At 34.2% G+C, this 18,576-nt stretch overlaps 3 protein-coding genes across 3 annotated transcripts; 2 read left to right on the forward strand and 1 right to left on the reverse strand.

The window, feature by feature from the left end:
- The first annotated feature begins 107 nt into the window (after window positions 1-107).
- On the forward strand, window positions 108-4,007 carry LOC130645473 (hexosaminidase D-like). The gene is made up of 3 exons (XM_057451475.1): window positions 108-246; window positions 378-512; window positions 867-4,007. The coding sequence occupies exons 2-3, from the start codon at window positions 384-386 to the stop codon at window positions 2,640-2,642; spliced, it is 1,905 nt and encodes a 634-aa protein (XP_057307458.1). The 5' UTR covers window positions 108-246; window positions 378-383; the 3' UTR covers window positions 2,643-4,007.
- A 5,895-nt stretch (window positions 4,008-9,902) lies between these two features.
- LOC130646060 (pancreatic lipase-related protein 2-like) lies at window positions 9,903-12,368 on the forward strand. Its single transcript, XM_057452197.1, has 6 exons — window positions 9,903-9,939; window positions 10,262-10,471; window positions 10,747-11,017; window positions 11,139-11,317; window positions 11,496-11,712; window positions 11,815-12,368. The coding sequence occupies exons 1-6, from the start codon at window positions 9,903-9,905 to the stop codon at window positions 12,101-12,103; spliced, it is 1,203 nt and encodes a 400-aa protein (XP_057308180.1). The 3' UTR covers window positions 12,104-12,368.
- Window positions 12,369-15,218: 2,850 nt separating this feature from the next.
- On the reverse strand, window positions 15,219-16,439 carry LOC130646297 (uncharacterized). The gene has a single exon (XM_057452471.1). The coding sequence runs from the start codon at window positions 15,816-15,818 to the stop codon at window positions 15,219-15,221; it is 600 nt and encodes a 199-aa protein (XP_057308454.1). The 5' UTR covers window positions 15,819-16,439.
- Between the last annotated feature and the right edge of the window lie 2,137 nt (window positions 16,440-18,576).

An 18,576-nucleotide genomic window follows, 5' to 3' on the forward strand; every position in this document is an offset into this window, starting at 1 on the left:
TCTGCGTCGTGCTGTTTAATTAAAGCGATTCTGTTAGCTCTGGCTGTAAGCAGAATATAATTAGTTTCCCATGAAACCTTAATGATAATGTTTTTATGCAGTTTGTAAGTGATTTAAAAGTTTTGAAGAACCATAGTCGTTGTGATCAACACAACTCATTTGTTGTTGTTGTTTTTGTTGCCGTTGTAATATCGTCAAAACAGATACAAAAATTTCTTTAATTTATGAGAAGTACATCCTGATAAGGTAGGGTAATTATATATGTATATATTTTACGTAAGATTTTGTAATTATCGCTTCTAAGAGCACTAGAGTAAGCTTTAGAAGACACCAAGTCTTATTTTTGGTCGAAATAATAATTTTATATTTTCGTGCAGGTAGATATGGTGAAATTACCCAACATGTGTGGGTGGAAGACGCTAATGTTTCCTATTATTATTGGCTATGCTGTGTTATTTTACAACTACTGGACCTGTTTTCACCAACAACCACTGATATCAACAACGAAGATGGTGAGAAAAGCTGTTATTGACATACTGAGCCTCTAAATGCAGAAAAACTTGCGACATAAATTTAAACGATTTAATTTCATTTCTCAATCTGGTTTTGTTCTTTTACTGATTCTCAATTTGTTAAGATAAGCCTATCTGCATGTAAATCGAAACTTTCTGTAACTTTTGAATGTCGCTTTATATTTCTTTGCCGTTTGGGCGTTTAGCAAGTTTTAAGAATGTTAAAAACAAAACAAACAATACACAAACAAACAACAATAATAACTAAGAAGAAAAACAACATACACTGTAGCACTTATGAGAGTAGGAAACTTTTAATCGAGTGCCAAGTATTACACCAATTTTCGTTTTTAGAAACCTGAATGTGATTGCAAAAAAGTTGTGTACAAGCAAGAAGAAACTATCTATGAGTTACAGCAAAGGGTTCAGGCAATGCAAGAAAGAATCAAGAAATATTCGCTAATGGAACAAAGTTACAATAACGAACAACTAATGCTGAAGAATAAACATGCTTCTGAGCTAGTCGAGTGCTACAAAGTTCAAACCAAGCTACGAGAACTGATCATAAAGGAAAAGGATCAATTACTACCATTTGGAAAAAAGTTGGACACGATAGAAAAAGTGGTAAAAGATGTCATATCTATTGAGCAAGATCATCGAGATCAAATTGCAAAAATAAATGGTCGACAATTTGACCGATTCGACGCTAATAAAATCGTGCATCTCGACTTCAAAGGTGCACCACCAACAGTGCAGTTTCTGGTGAGAATAATTCGAAAGGTGAAGTACATGGGTGGTACAGGGGTGATGTTGGAATATGAGAATATGTTTCCATGGAAGGGGTTGCTGGAACCTCTTGCTAAAAATAATCATTACAGCGAGGAAGAGATAAAACTTATCCTGAAAGCAGCTGACGAAGAGCAATTGGATGTGATTCCTTATATCCCATCTTTTAGTTACATGGATTTTGCGCTGAAACACCCAAGATACGCTGATCTTCGAGAGGTTAACATGTCCACGGCTTATATTTGTCCATCTAAGGAAGGTTCACTTCGCTTAGTGAAGGAGATGATAAACCAAATACTGGGATCTCATCCAAAAGCAAAGTGGATTCATCTGGGTGCACAACAAGTTCGCTTTTTAAAATCATGTGATCTTTGTAAAGCGAATGATTTAAAGGTGCACGAGATTTATGCACGATTTTTGACAAATTTAGGAAAATACGTTCGAACATTCCGAACAGAGCTAGACGAACAAGTTCAAGCCATTATCTGGGATGACATGATCCGAAAGTGGTCGTTGGACAATTTAAAGCTGTTATCCCGTTTTATCACACCAATGATATGGAGCTATAAAAGAAACCCTGACAAATTGTTTCCCAAAGATATGTGGGACCGCTATGACGAGACATTCGAACACGTATGGTTTGCTAGTTCTTATAAAGGGACAAGCATGCCCTGGGAGAACAGAGTACCCATACAAGATCATATAGACAACACGTTGGGATGGTTAAAGATATATACAGATTTAAAAACAAAGAAGTTAAAAATTAACGGAATTGCATTAATGGGATGGTCAAGGCATGATCATAACGCACCATTGTGTGAACTGTACCCAGCAGGACTTCCATCACTTGCATTATGCTTGGCAGTTTTAAAGAAGGGAAGATTTGACAGGGATCTGCATAAATCGATAACAACATATTTGCATTTTGATGAACCAATACGACTCACTTACGAGTACTCTCGCAAAATAACACCCCAGGATGGAAGGTTTCAAGGCCATAAAGTGTTCCATTTGGTCGGATGGCGTGAAAAAGCCGTTGGGTGGGATGAATGGGCAACAGTGCGAGAAAAAGGGTGGACACGACCGTATTATGTGAAGCACAACCGAATAAATTACTTTTACTTAAATGAAACTTTAAAAGATCTGAGGAGCTCTTTGGTCATAATGAATACTTTGAAGAAACAGGCTGTTAGCGATTTGAACTGGTATTACTTTAATGATACCGTCTATGAGTGGATTGAAGATAAAATTGAAGAGCCGAGTAAATTTGTGCGAAAAAAAATTAATTTTTTGGAAGATATTCTTTATCGTAATGTTCTTTCTTCCCAATTGACAGAACTATAATGAAAAAAATTCAATTGCTTTATTTTCTGTGTTTTATACTTCCCCGTTGTGTAATTTTGTTGTGGCTTAAATACTTTTCTTTAATATTTCCAAAAATACCATCTGCCTTGGAATTGTTTTTATGGTTGCTTGAAAAGTGCAAATGGTTAACTAGATAAGTTGGAATTTGGAACAATTGACTACGACGAGCACCCCTCTATGGAAATCAAAATAATCTCTCGCACGTAATTTATTGTTTAAAGTTATCTTCAATGCGAAACAAAGGGTTTGTTTGTGTTGAAAAACGATAACTATATATATTATGTCACGTTTATGATGTAATGCGCTGCTCCTTCTTTCGAAAGGATCAAGAGCGGAAGACTTACAATTTCGTTATCTTTCGACATTTTCTATTTACTATTATTTCCGAAACGCCTGCTGCAAATATTAGTGGAGCCCTAAGGCTCCATTCCATTAAACAACTTTATCAGCAAAAATATTCAGCAGCAATGTGAACATTTTGGTGCCAGGCCTAATTGCACACGTCTTGCAACATACGCAATCTGTTTAAAATAGCCAAGGCGTAACCTCTTTTCTTAACCTCGCAGAATACACGGAAAAGAGCTCTGCAGATCTAAGGATTTTTCTTTTGCTGAAACAACTGTGTATACATACATTGTATTCCAGTTCATACGAAATCTAGCGTAACCCAAATGAATAAAAAATCGACCCCTGGCATTTGGCTAAATCTGTAACTATCAACCTGGTCGCTTATCCGAGCATGGGCAGTTATTTGAAAGCGTGAAAAAATGTGTGAACTTAAAAAAATTATTCTAGAAATGCTCTAGGAAGGGTTAATATATAAACATTACCTTAAACTGGGACAATCCCTCCAAGGTTTAAACAATACTGCGATTGACTCTTAAAAACTGACCCGAACAACTTTGTCAGACACTTTATGATTTGAGTTTTTTTCACTTTCTTTCAAAAAAAAACTTCAAAATCCCTCCTCTTTTCGGTCTTATGGGTTCAAAATTCAGTTTTAAATTAAAGAAAAATGAAATTTAAATTAAAGTAAATATTTTTCAGCAAAAAAGTTCTAAAATTGTACAAAACCTTATATAAAAAATTAAAAGTCTGTTCATGCCGCTCAAACACGTTGGAAAGACCATCCAAGGTTATCGAACGCGTTTGAAAATTGTTATAAAGACATAAGGGTTTACCAGGTCATGTAGCCGAATACTTTTTATTTTCCTTACTTTTTGAAAAACATGAACAAAAAAACATTTTTCAAAGATAAAAGACAAAATTTTCAAAAAAGTTCTGAAAAACATTTGTCGTATTTCTTCAGTAAAACCTCTCATAGCGGACACAATTTAAGTCTCAAAAAAGAGTGTGTTATAGACACGTGTGCTACATAGAGGCTTTTCCGAAATTATATAGCTCCAAAATCTACTCTGGGGTACTCGGATATTATGAAATCAAAAACAACATGTTCCAAGAAGTTGGTCTTCGGAGAATATATTGTAAATATGCATCTTTATAAAAAAAAAGTAAAACAAGCTCAGAAAGCTGTGAGATTTTGCTTTTGGTTAGCAAAGATAATTTATACGATTACGTAAAAAAATAAAAAAGTTTTTTACCAAAATTGTTAGTCGTGTCGCTATAGAGAGATCAGTATCCGATTGGGGCTCTAAAATGAAATCCGCTACATTGTGAAATCCGCTACAAAGTGATGTCCGCTACAAAGAGGTTTTGTTAAGGGAGTTTGGACTTCATTACATCCGTTCCCGAGAAAAATGTTCGATGTAGGGCGGTTTCCATTTAGCGGATCAAGTTAGGGACTATGTAACCCACGATAGAACTTCTTTCAATTTTTTCTTGTAAAACATACATTTCAGAAAGTACTTAGTTTTTTCATAATTTTTTTTGTATTTTTTGTTTTTTATAAATAAAGAAATACCACGTGTATACATTAATTGATAATGATAAAAGATTCTATCAAAATCAGTACAACAGTTGCTTGACAGTCACAGTTTCGAATTTAAGGGAGTCATATGATGTGCAGTAAAGCGACGCAACGGAAGTTTCACAAAAACTGCTGTTCAATTTGTTTTTTTTGCTTTTTTTTCTATCCTCAAAGAATTTATTAGCAACCAAGCTTAATATGTATTCTTAAATTCCACCATAGCAATGTCCCTTTGTACAGCTGGACTAGTCTTTAGAAAAAAGTGGCAGCGTCTTTTCGCATCTTTGCGCAGTAGAATATACACCAGAGCGTCACAAATCACATTGCATCTCCAAAAAAACCGAGCATAGCTTAACATTTTTTTATCAAATGCAACCACAATGTCAGGGATTGCAATAAATGCAACAAATGTAATAAGAACCAATAAAGGTATTATAGTATCATTACTTCGACGATTCTGCTGCATATTCTCATATTGTTCATCTTCACGATCGTTTCTTATTTTTCGAAATATATATCCATAAATCAACATCATATCAATCATGAAAACATTGCATCCCAATAAGATTTGATCTCCCAGGTCTGTTAACGTCGCTACTTGAATTTGTTGATGTGCTGCAAATATAGATAAAGATAGAAAGAACAAGACTGAAATTACCCATACAATAATACAGAATCCACTTTTCCATCTAGCAAACCAGGAGCGTTCGTATTTCTCGTTGAAATACACCTGAAGAAGTCTCTCAGTTGCCAGATAAAACATGTTGGGATAAAACGATATGTTGATAGAAAACCTAAGTACTGTGACATACAACAACAATCTGTTACAGTACACATGCTCGCCTGTTATCCAGAGCAAGTTTTGAAAGCTGAAGCAGATATCGCAAATAGAAAGATTGACAAATAAAATATAGGTTTTCGCTCCATTTAAACTAAAACGCTGGAGGTAGGAAATTCCAAATATATGTAAAAACATTCCAACCAGACATGCTAGGACGGTCCATATATCAATCCAATTCATTTTTTAAAAAAATGCTTTGTGGTAACGGTGATATATGCATTCATTCACTATTTTTGAGTTGCGTCTCACTGTTTTGAGAACATACACACAGGAGAAAAAACGTGAATTAATTGCTTAATATTTATTTTGTGAAGTTATGTTTTTAATCAATATTTACAATTTTTTAATTTAATATTGTCGTAAGAAATAAAATACAGAGGAAAGTATAATTTGAAGCAAAATAGAAAAACAGAAAAAATTAATAAAACACTAAATTCATCCGTTGTTAATGTTACAACATAAGTTCTCATCTAGTTGCGATTTTCACAAAGAACCATAGCTATAAAAAATAATAAATAATTCAAAGAGGGTAATGTATATAAAGAAGTCTTTAAAGAATCTTTTAAAAATTCTGATTTTCAGATACACAGGTTTGGTTATTGCCGATAGTGTGTTTTATTTATCCCCAATTACATTGCCTTGAATAGATTTTTTAAAGCATTGCTTTTTTCTTACAAGTGAGCATGTCCTGATTCTTGATAAATCAAAAATTAGCTTTATGTTTTAAGACCCACAAAGCAAACAATGTTTTGATACTCATTGTAAGTGCGCATAGATTAAGTCCTTCAGAAACGAAAGTTGTATAAAACAAATGGCGACTAATAGATTCTGCAAACAAGCTTAAAAAAAAATTAGATTGATGAAACTTTCTACCTGTCTGTATGTTTTATATCTAGAACGCATAAAACTCTTAATATTGTACTAAACCTAGGACATCTTTATTCTAATGAAATATTTTAAACACTCAGTTTCCAGTAAAGTCTGGTCCCCAACTGATAGAAATTACGTCAGTCACTAATTCTCTACGTATATTCTTTCTAATGAAGATAAATAATTTTACCGCCTTTATCATTTTCTCCTTAAAAAGAAGTTTGGATATTCACATCTTCCACCTCTGATGTAATGGCAGCTTTATGGTGGAAGCCGCTATTGTTCTAAAGCCAGCCGAAATCTTTGGTAAAGCAAGTTAAATGTGAGTTGCCAGACGGTCAAAGACTTCATGCAATGTGGGTTCTCCGAATGGGTAAAGAATCTTAGGTGTTACTTACTTTTAGAGACCAAATGAAAGAAATCATCAAGCATAATTTAATAAACTTGATGTGATTTGTCTAAAAATGATTTTTTTAAACAACAGAAAGTGTCATAGTCCTTACCCACCTTGTTGTTTCGACCTTTTGTGACAATGTGTATTCAGTGATAATCAACGCTAGATCCAATCTTGATGAATAATGATACTTTTAAATCTCACCCCAGCTTGATTTACTTCAAACGGACACTATTATGAGAACGTGTTCGTCTTGTCTCATTCTCAATCCCTCTTTCCGTACTTAACATGGCGATAAATACTTTACACATTTTAACTGCAGTCTTTTACTGTTACATAATATTCCATTTTATATGAAAAGGCAGACATACTAAGGAGAAGATTGTCATTTTATATCCCATTTTGATGTACAACAAGTGTAATAAATCTTAAAAGAAATTATGTTCTTCTTAGACACCTCATTCTTTCCACAGGAAGCTCGAAAAAAAGAGTTAAACATGATAGAATATGATTAATGAATGTTAACGGACTGAACATTTACCTTCAGCGCAGAAGGTATTGTGTTGAAACCCCGGCGGAGTGATGAGACAGACTATAAAAATGTGAATCAATCCTTTCTGCTTAACGTTTAGCATGAGAATAGGATCGATATCGTAAGCAGTTGTGTAGCTGAGCGGCTGTTGTGCTTACACGCCTTCCGTAGCTTAAATGGGAGCTTTAAATGCTCTAGGACACCTTCGCAGGACCCTCATTGATAACCGTTTTATTAGGAACTGAAGAGGCTATCCTGGGTAAATAATAGTAATAATAATAATGATACAGAAGCAAGGTTGTGAATTGGATCGGAAAGGCCAATTTTCAAGAAAATTTTTAAAAACTTTACGAAATGGTATTTTATGCAGATTCAGGACCAGAATTCTTGCCAAATTTTAGAGAGAATTAAAGACTGAAAATAAGATTAGGTTTGCGAATTGGGGGTAAACATTTTGCCTTGCATTCTTCATTAAAATGTTCACAAACGTTTTTTGTTGGCGATGTGATAAGTATGAATGTTGAATTTGAAGTATATATTCTTTTCTTTTGATAAGCACAACATTTACAAGCATAGCTAGGCTTAGAATTGAGAAAATTTGAACACCACTGTTTTTTAATACAAAATGAAGAAGTATGGTAAAAATTGGAATAAAATAGTAAAACATCGGAAAATAATAATGAAGTAAAGAGGTTTGGAGCATAAAAAAAGTTAAAATATGTCATTTAAAATACTTTTCTTACACAAATCACCATAACAAATGTAGTTATGCCATGCTTAAATAATGCTGATAGTTGATGAAAAGTTACAAACTGCAAATACCGTTAATGCTCGATTAATCGCCAAATCTTGAATAAGCGCTCTTCTGGCATAAGCGCAAACCCTTTTTTATCTCTTTTATAAGCACCCCTTTTGAATAAGCGCCCAAGTAACTTTATTTTAATCTATTACTAGAGTTGGAGCTTATTTAATTTTTGAAATTAGAAAACACGCCCCCTTACTTAAAAACTGCGTTTTTCTTAAAATCATTTACAGCATGAATTTTTAACTCAAAATTGTTTATATCTATATATTTGTTTTAAGTAGTTCGCCTTGAGAACGCTTCTTAATTTCTTCATGTATTCACTTGAACAGAAATTTCATTTATACCTGTTCCTTAATATACAGCGGAATCCTGCTAAAGCAGACACCATCTAAAGCAGTGATATGTCGGTCAAAATTCGGCCCAAAACTGTAATCTTTGAAAAGCGGGCATTTCTTTAAAGCGAAAGATTTTTCTACACTGATGGTTTCCGATTTAAAGAGATTCCACCGGATCTTCTGTTAGTTTCCTTAAAAAAAGCAAAAATGAGATATTTTGTTATAGTGGTCCTCTCGATTTACCACTTCTCTCGAACATGCGCTCACCCTAAAAGTCAAAATTTTAAATAAGCGCCGGGGCCGCCTAATGGGTCATTAACGATAGCGGTACAATTTCGCAGTACATTTTCTAAAAGGGCACTCTAATAGCGTTAAAGAAAGCTTTTGCACTGCCCATACTTTTATTTTGAGAGGCCATCTTTAAAAAATTTTAGAGAAAACGGCATATAGCAATACCGTTTAACAAAAACGCTACGAGAACGACGATTTCTTAATCTATGTAACCTTTGCCCTTTGTTGCAACCAATTAAGAAAGCCTCATCCGTAACGATATGCCCACCAACACAGTACTTCCTAAGGTCGAATCACGTTGAAAGTTTTCACACACACAAATTTTTGTATGCTGATCTCCACCATGACAAGAACAGTCAGCAATTTTATCGTTTCAAAAAAAAAAAGTTAAATAAATTCAATAACAGATTGGATTCATGTAACGGTGAATGAATTCTTTCCCCACTATTGTTGTTTCTTGCCATGGACATATTTTCAGTGCTTGTTGGTTTTTTTATCAATGACGCTTCCTCAAGTGGTTTTAATGCATTTAAATTTCCTATATAAGCCACGAAACCACAAGGTACAGAAACTACTTAAGTAGACAACCCTTATACTTTTTGTCTAATCTCGTGATAGGATGATTGGCAGAAAGGATTGATTTGCATTTTTAAAAACATCTGGAATGACTCGCACATGAGATCTACCTACTGCAATAAAAGCAAAATGTAGGCTGGGTTTTTCTTAGATAAAAATTTGTACAACAAGGCAACCAGTCTGTTCACATACTGCCACTTCTCACGCCTTCATTTCCAAAAAAAAGCAAATGTAATGTAACCGAATCAATCGTTATTTCGATTACAATTTTGATTTTTTGCACCTTATCCAAAGTTAAACATTAAGAAAACCATACGAAACATCAAAGATAATATGTTTTAAAATAGATAAGTCGTATCATTCCAGATTTACAAAGGATTAAACCGGTCCAAACTTTCTAGAATGGAATTTTTACATATAAAAAATGAAAAAATACAATTTGCTATCGATACAAAGATATTGGTTTTATTTTTTATAATTCGCTTACTGTCATCTTACGCAGTACAATCAAGCATCAGCGTTGTCAAGGACATCTTCTTCTAATTATTTAATCAACGGTAACGATTTCTCAGCGGAAATAAGATATCCCAGCTAATTGCAAGTAAATATCGCCTTATCATTTCCTCTGACGAAATTAATGTCTAACGCTTCTTTTATCTGACTCTTTTATGCGTGACAGCGAAATAAAAATTGACCTTCCAAAACGTATAAAACACAACCAAACCGTTTTCAACATCAACATTTATAAACTACAGTCATGGCAAGTGCACGAGTGATTTTCTCGCTTCTTTTTGGATTACTTTTGAGTAAGTATGTTTTGATGTTTTGCTGGAAAATGTCTCCCTTTTTTCCTATTTTTTAACACCCTATTAGCTAGTTAGCTGAAATATCACTTTAGTTTGAATGTCAGAGATAATGCTTAAAAAACTTTATATTGCGCTTTCCTCCAGTTATAATATTTCAAGCTTTCTATCTCTTTGCAACGAATATGCTAAAAATATAAACACGCCTTTTAATTACTTTTTAGATTTAGCTTGCCATCAACAATATGAATGCCTCTCGATGCAATCTGAAACAGATGGGACATTGCCAAATCCTACCGACTCGCTGGACACAACATTTTGGTTGCACACAAGAAGCACTCCTTCACCTGTTCAATTGAATCTTGTACAGAAGAGCAGTGAAACTTTTCTAGTAGATAGGAAGAAATTGGTAGTAATTGGTCATGGCTTTCGCGGTAAGTATTAAAAGTAAGCCGAAAAGCTTTTACTTTTAATAAAATGAAATATATATTTTTTAAAGTATATTTGAAGATGGCGAATTTTATTACAACATATTGAAAGTAAGATATCAAATATCTAAGATTAAGTCCAAGTAATTCCATCATGTAACTGTGCATGTTTCTACCGTTTCTGAGTACAATATTTTCAACTCCAAATACCGTCCTTCTTAATCGTAACTGTGAAATTGTCGGCCATAATAAAAGAATTCCCCCCCTTCCCTCGCACTCTTGATTTGTTATCCTTGAAAGAGAATCTCAAAGTTGTCTTTTTGTGATAGGAAACTCAAGTAAATCGTGGATACAACCCATGGTTAATGCTTTACTGAGAGTGGAGGACATGAACATAATCGTGGTTGACTGGGAAAATGGGGCTGCACCTCCATACCCAAGTGCGGTTGCCAATAGCAGACTAGTTGGTGAGTTCAAAAACAAAGTATTTGGCCTCGCGCTACTTCTGTTATTACCTAATAAAAACGCGATGAAGAGCTGTTTTACTAATATGTAGCACCAAGTAAAAGATAAAAGCCACGGTTATACTTCTCCACCTTTGGTGGTAAGGCGCGAGCGAGCTAAGAGCGTACAATGTTCTTGCAACATATAATATTGGTACTATTTAAATCTAAAATATTTATCTCCATTTAGGACGTGAAATCTCGAGCTTGCTAAAAAAGCTTCTGGCTCAGAAAGATCTTTTGCAACCTTCCGATATTCATTTGATTGGGTTTAGTCTTGGTGCACATTTAGTTGGATTTGCAGGAAAGAACTTGAGAGAAGAAGGTCTTCTAGTAGGAAGAATAACCGGTACGATATATTTTTTAATTGTAGAGGATATGTGCACACCCATAGACCTCTTTGTTAATACTTTATGTTTGATTCTTCCAAATTTAAAGTTTACTCTAGAAATTTAAATTGATTTGGCTGTGAAAGCAATTATTATACGTCTGTCCACTTTTAATAATTACGTATAATTACATTCTAGGTTTAGATCCAGCTGGACCTCTTTTTGAAAAAGCTGAAAAGGATTCCCGCCTAGATAAAGATGATGCTCAATTTGTAGATATCATTCACACAGATACAAGAACATTCTATTTTGCAGGACTTGGAATTAAAAAAGCAATTGGAAATATTGATTTCTATCCTAACGGAGGCTTTTTTCAGCCTGGTTGCCAACGACTAACTTTAGGTATACAGATTTAGTAAAAAAATGTATTTTGTGGAAGTCTTGTGATTTTCCCAATGTAATTATTCTTTGACCCAAAGATTTAGGATCATCAACGAAGAAGCAGCATATTCTAAAGTAACAGAAACGTAATTCTTTTAGATCTTTTAGCAAGCGGTGGAGGACTTGATGATTTAGGATGTAGCCACGCCCGAGCTGTTGAGTATTTTATTGAATCCATACTAAACAAGGATGCCTTTGAAGCGTACCAATGTTCCACTTATGAAGGATTTAAGAGAGGCACATGTAAAGAAAATAATGGGAAAATCATTTCTAACAATATGGGATTTCACGTTGACAAAACAAGTGGAACATTCTTTTTAAAGACAAATGCTGAACGCCCTTTCTCAGGTACAAATGTTGTTTAAAAATGCTGAATAACTAGAAAAAATTGATTGTGACTTTCCACAACAACACTATTTTTCAGATTCAAAATTTATAGTACAAATAAAAACTATTTCCTTTTTTCAAATCTTAAAACTAAAAAAAAGGAAATTTCAATTTCAAATCTTCGGCATTGTTTCGTCCTATTTTCAGGTCATCACTATCTCCTAACCGTAACTACTGGCACTAAATTTTTTTCTGGTACATTTGCAAAACTTCAAGTAAAACTGTATGGAATGAAAGGTGCATCTGCTGATACTGAAACAGAAAGGTTAGTTTGTTTTTTTGCAAGGGAAAAACGAAAGTTTTTTTTATAAAAAAATATTGTATTCATTTGTACCCAATTTGTTTTGGAGTGTTTGAGCATATTATGAATGCAATTACATTTTACAGTCATCTTGTGATGAGGCCTTGCATGTAATTAAAAAATATAAGTAACTCGTATTAGTAAGCCTTCATTTACCTTCATAATTATTTATTATAGCCGTCTATTTAAAGCAGGCGAAACTCAATCTTTGATCATACACACGGATAAGGATTTAGGAGAAATTTCAAAGGTTGAATTCACACTTGTGCATACCTCTTGGTTAACTAACGCGTGGTATGTCACCAAAGTAACCGTAAATCCATTGTGGAACACAGAAAGGTGAGCTTTCTTGATGTCTGTGCTATGTTTGTTTGTTTTTAATTACTTGTTAGTATCTTTAAGAAAGCAGAAAAAAGCCTGTAAAGATTTCTGTGGCTAATAGGATACATCTTATTTGTGTGCCTTGTATAAATGTACACATCCTAACAAAAGAGGAGGAGAACATCCTTCTCACTCTCCCTCTCAAAAAGGTTTAATAATAATTGTTGATCATGGTAAAGATGGCAGTCTTTTGCAAAAGATGTATTTTCACCCAGTCTAAGAGGTTGTAATCTCATTTTTAAAAGTAAATTTATGGCTTTAGAGTATCCGTAAATATTAACCGTGATTCAACGTTAACATACAGGACCGCTTCGTTGTTTTTATATCTTTGTCAGTGGCAAGTGTGTGCAATTTCTTAATTCTCTTTTGTAGATATGTTGGATGCGAGAAGTTGTGGATTGATAAAGACACTGAAATGATCCACGTGAAAAAAGAATCAACCGACTCTAAATGTTAAAAAACACTTTTAACATTTTCCCTATCTCTATTTTAACTTTATATCTATCATTTTTGCTTGCCTAGTCCAATTTCTCACTCATAAATATCTTTATAAATTAAAAATAGATGTTGAGTAATCGAGTCAATATAAGTCGCAACCTAATAATTTGGTTACGCCCCCTACTTCAGACTTTTACCGTCAATACTTTTCGTATTCTTCGTTTTTTCTCATTCTTCTTAATAGAGATTTCTTTTATGATAGTATTTTGTCACTACATAGAGGTTAAAAGAAATTATAAACTAAATTGTTATAGAAAACAATATATTAGGAGCAGATTTAATAGATTTGATAATTATCAAAATTAGTTTTGAAAATTATGTGAACGATTGGGCATTTCATTATAGGAAAGATGTCCAGTGGATTGTTTTTGTTAGAATTCTTTTTGTTAGATCCAAATTATGAAGTAGAAATAAACATAAGTAGTTAAGGAAAAAAGTGCGCACAAGCAAACAGAAAAACTCAAGCTTTTTGCGTTCTAGCGGAAAATTAAGTCAAATGGAAACGAGCCTTTACAGAGAAAGAACTCCAATGCATTTCACGCAAGATGTTTTATAACTAACAGCAATTTATACTTGTAGCATCTACGGGGGAGAATAAATAGATTGACGTAAAGCTTAATTAGCAAGTTTCATTTTTTACTTTTTCTCTTCGCCATGTATAATTTTAATTTGCAAATTTAATTCTTTTTCTGCTTCTCCATGGGTTCTATATTATTGTATATGTTTGATTATATCACGCATGTCTTTTATGGAAATAATATTTAAAAAACTATTTAATTGTAAACTTTTGAGCATTTTTATACCTATAATTTATTTCGATTGAATATTTTGATTAGACAGAAAAAACATGACTCATTTTTTTGTGTCCATATACATTTAAAAAGCGGAATTGAGTTTGCGCTCATCACTCTGCCAAATTTAATTTATCAGTACGATAGAGACGATCTTTGCTTTTCTTTCACAACCACATTGAGAGCTGTTAATTTTTCGACCTAACAAGGATAATTTTTTAGATTATGACATCATAAGAATCAATATTAATCCTTACTAGTGAAAAAAATGTGGCTTAAATTAGATAGTTGTATTGATATGAGGCTGGGATTTCCTAAATAATTAGGAACATTTTAAAAATAATTCTCACGCTGATTCTCCATAGAAAGAAGAATGAAAAAAGTTATTATTATCCAATTTTTTTGTTTTTTTAACTGTGTATTTAAACTAATGAAATATTCACATCAAAACGTGCCGCCTTTCCCTGATTACTATGGAATAGTAGTTATTAGAAATTTACTCGAAAAGTTGGATGCATGAGTACCAGGTATCCTGTCGTGTCATAGGAGCTGAATATCCCTGCTTTAAAAGTCGAAAAGGTGTTTCCTTTCCAACATTTCACTGATATATCTAATGCTGAGGCGTTTATAAGTTTTATCTTTTTAAGAATAGTCGTCGTCTGTCTGTCTGTCCGTGAAAGACGCGTCCTTTTACGGAAACACGAAATGCGATATATAAAGGACGGGCGATAAACTTAGGAGCCTGTAGTGGTAAAGTTGCAGGGAAATCTTGGAGACAACGAAATACTATTCAAAAAGCACGAGTGGTTTTTAAACTTAATGCACCAAAAGAAGAGGTAGTGTTTATGTAGTTACATACATCGCAGCGTTTAGCACCACATTTTCTGCACCCGTTGGCTTTCTCCCTGATCTCAGGTAACTTTGCCCGCACAAGAAAGTCTTGCAAGCTTTTCCCCTTTTTAAACCCCACAATAGGTACATTGGAAAAAACTTTTCGATGTTCTTCATTTGGTGTCAAAAGCAAGTGTATTTTAGATAACGTTCGCCTAATATTCATCGATGCTGGGTGGTAAGTAATGTTAAAGGTGAATTTATTATCATTATTCCTAGTTTTGATAGTGTTCAGCAAGTCATCTCTCTGAATTTTCGAGCCCTAAGTACTTGCTTTCTCACCATCTTACTACTGTGACCTCTATTCTGCAACCATGATTCCAGCTCATTACACCTCTTATCGAAAAACTCTCCCTCTGAACAAATCCTATTAAGCCGAAGTGCCTGACTATATGCTATACCTCTGATGGAATGAGGAACGTGACAAGATGAAGCCTGCAGATACTGATGAGTATCAGTAGGTTTCACATATAGGTCGGTAATAAGGTGGTTGTCTTTGCGAATAACCTTTACATCTAAAAAATTAACACTATCTCTAGAAAATGAATGGGTAAACTTAATGGTGGGATGGCAACTATTTAAAAGTTCAAGGAACTTAATCAATTTGTCCTCTCCATGCTGCCACAACATAAAAATATTATCAATACATCTCCACCAAACAAGAGGCTTGAGCACTGAGGATTCCAAAAACTGCTCCTGCAAATCACCCATAAAAATATTGGCATATGAAAGGGCCATTTTTGTACCAATTGCCGTTCCTTGAAACTGCCTAAAAAACCTATTGTTGTGTTTAAACACATTATTCTGGAGAACGCACTCCGCAAGATCCATCAAGGTTTCTGTGGAGACGCTCTTATCCTCCCTAACATCTAACACCCTACGCAAAGCTGCCAACCCGTCCTGATGAGGGATATTAGGGTAAAGTCCTACAACATCGACCGTGCAGAGTAAAACATCATCCGGTAGAGTAGGAAGGTTTCTCAATTTTCTTAAAAAGTCATTCGTATCTTTAATGAATGACTTGACCTGTTTTTGCAATTGGTTGTAGATAATAATCTACAAACGACGAAATGTTTTCTGTAAAGTAACCACAGTTAGAAATAACAGGTCGGCCTGGAACATTTTGCAGGCGCTTATGAACTTTAGGTAACAAATAAAATCTTCCTACTCTCGGATTTTCAACAAAAATATTTCATCGTTTCGTTACTAACATCACCTCTTAATTTAACTTTACTGAGATGTGACTTGATAATATTTACAAGAGGACTGACAACATCTCCTTGCACCTCTTCGTACACCTTCTTATCATTAAGTTCACTGTCAGCTTCCCGAAGGTAGTCTGACCTGTCCCACACTACGACTGCTGAGTCTTTGTCAGCCTTCTTGATAATTATCGAAGTATCATCTCTTAAAGTATACAAAGCGTGACGCTCATCTCTCGTCAAATTTGAATATCTTAATTGTGTGTCTAGGGCTGAAATCTCCTCTTCTAATCTCCTAAAGTACATTTCAATACCTAAATCCTTTCCTTTAGGATTAAACCTTGATTTCGACCGGAAAGGGTTAATTGCACCCCTTTCTTTATTGCGAAAATGCCACATAAGCCTAAGTCTTCAACCAAAAACCTCGAGTTCCTCTTTAAGAACCGCCTTATTAACATTAGTTGGCGTTGGAACAAATTTAAGACCCTTAGACAACAAGGAAATTTCAGCCCTAGACAATTCTCTGGATGATAAATTTACAACGTTTGGACTAACAAACTTACCATGGTATCTACCGTTAATACAATCCGCCTTAGTGCACATATCATCAATTTTCGACAAATCAATTTCCTCCGACCTTGCAATATTATCTTTACCACAATGTGAGCCCAGCAGGTCTAACTATCGATAAACATCCATTTATCAGTTTTGATGACAATGATTTTAAGGCTAATTGGGAAGGTACTATAAAGTCGACGGAATGTCAGTTGTTGGATACGCTTTGTCTCGGTATAGCTGATAAACTTTTAAAATTTGAAGAAATGTTTTGGAAAGACTTGAATGAAATGACCTCTACTGTTGATATGGACAATTTTTGTGAATGGTGGGTCAAGCTAGTTGTGCATCTGGAAAAGAAAGAAGCTGTTCTGGTGTAAAAGAAGAAAAAGAACTTAAGAAAGTTGTTGAAAGGAGATCCGTCAAAGGTAGAAGATACAATCAGAAGGTTTGAAGAGCATTTTTCATTTTCTAGAGATAGTGTTAATTTTTTAGATGTAAAGGTTATTCGCAAAGACAACCACCTTATTACCGACCTATATGTGAAACCTACTGATACTCATCAGTATCTGCAGGCTTCATCTTGTCACGTTCCTCATTCCATCAGAGGTATAGCATATAGTCAGGCACTTCGGCTTAATAGGATTTGTTCAGAGGGAGAGTTTTTCGATAAGAGGTGTAATGAGCTGGAATCATGGTTGCAGAATAGAGGTCACAGTAGTAAGATGGTGAGAAAGCAAGTACTTAGGGCTCGAAAATTCAGAGAGATGACTTGCTGAACACTATCAAAACTAGGAATAATGATAATAAATTCACCTTTAACATTACTTACCACCCAGCATCGATGAATATTAGGCGAACGTTATCTAAAATACACTTGCTTTTGACACCAAATGAAGAACATCGAAAAGTTTTTTCCAATGTACCTATTGTGGGGTTTAAAAAGGGGAAAAGCTTGCAAGACTTTCTTGTGCGGGCAAAGTTACCTGAGATCAGGGAGAAAGCCAACGGGTGCAGAAAATGTGGTGCTAAACGCTGCGATGTATGTAACTACATAAACACTACCTCTTCTTTTGGGAACAAAAGCAAGTCCAAGAAATTTGATAAAAGGAAGGGGGACCTTAACTGTAACTCCGAAATGGTTGTTTACTTGGTAGAATGCAAAACCTGCGATATACAATATGTAGGTAGCGCAAGTACCAAGTTTCGCCTTCGTTTCAATAATTACAAGAGTTGCTTTCGGAAGCATAGTTCAGGTTCTTCTGTACCACAACAATCTTTCCATTCACATTTTGCTTCAGATGGTCATAATGGTTGCCAAGATTGGTCATTTACACTTATTGACCGAGCTGACACTGTGGATTCATTGAGGCGCAAGGAGTCCTTTTGGCAACATAAGCTTGAAAGTTTTGCGCGCCTTAACGAACGAAATGTGAATGATTATTACTAACGTTCAGTCCAGTGTATCGTTTATGTTTTGTATTGTCTTTAAATAAATTTATTTTTCTTTTAATTGCATTTATTTATTATATATTTTTTTTACTTTTTTTATTTTTTTTATTTTTTTTTTTTTTATTTTTTATTTTTTTATTTTTTTTTTTTTTTTTTTTTGGGTGTTTCGGATAATTTGTACTTAGGTCTCCACCGCAGTGTTGAAACCCTAATTTATACCAAGCTTAATTGCTTTGGACATATTGTAGGAGAACCTACCTTTATGCTAATTTTACTGAGAGATTTTCCAGTTTCATTTTGTAAACTATTTATCTGTTAGAGTACCTATGTTCCGTATATATCTAAATTAATTCAACTGTTTGTATTTGTGATGTAGTGTC

This window comes from Hydractinia symbiolongicarpus, chromosome 5 (genome assembly GCF_029227915.1).
Source record: "Hydractinia symbiolongicarpus strain clone_291-10 chromosome 5, HSymV2.1, whole genome shotgun sequence".
NCBI lineage: Eukaryota > Metazoa > Cnidaria > Hydrozoa > Anthoathecata > Hydractiniidae > Hydractinia > Hydractinia symbiolongicarpus.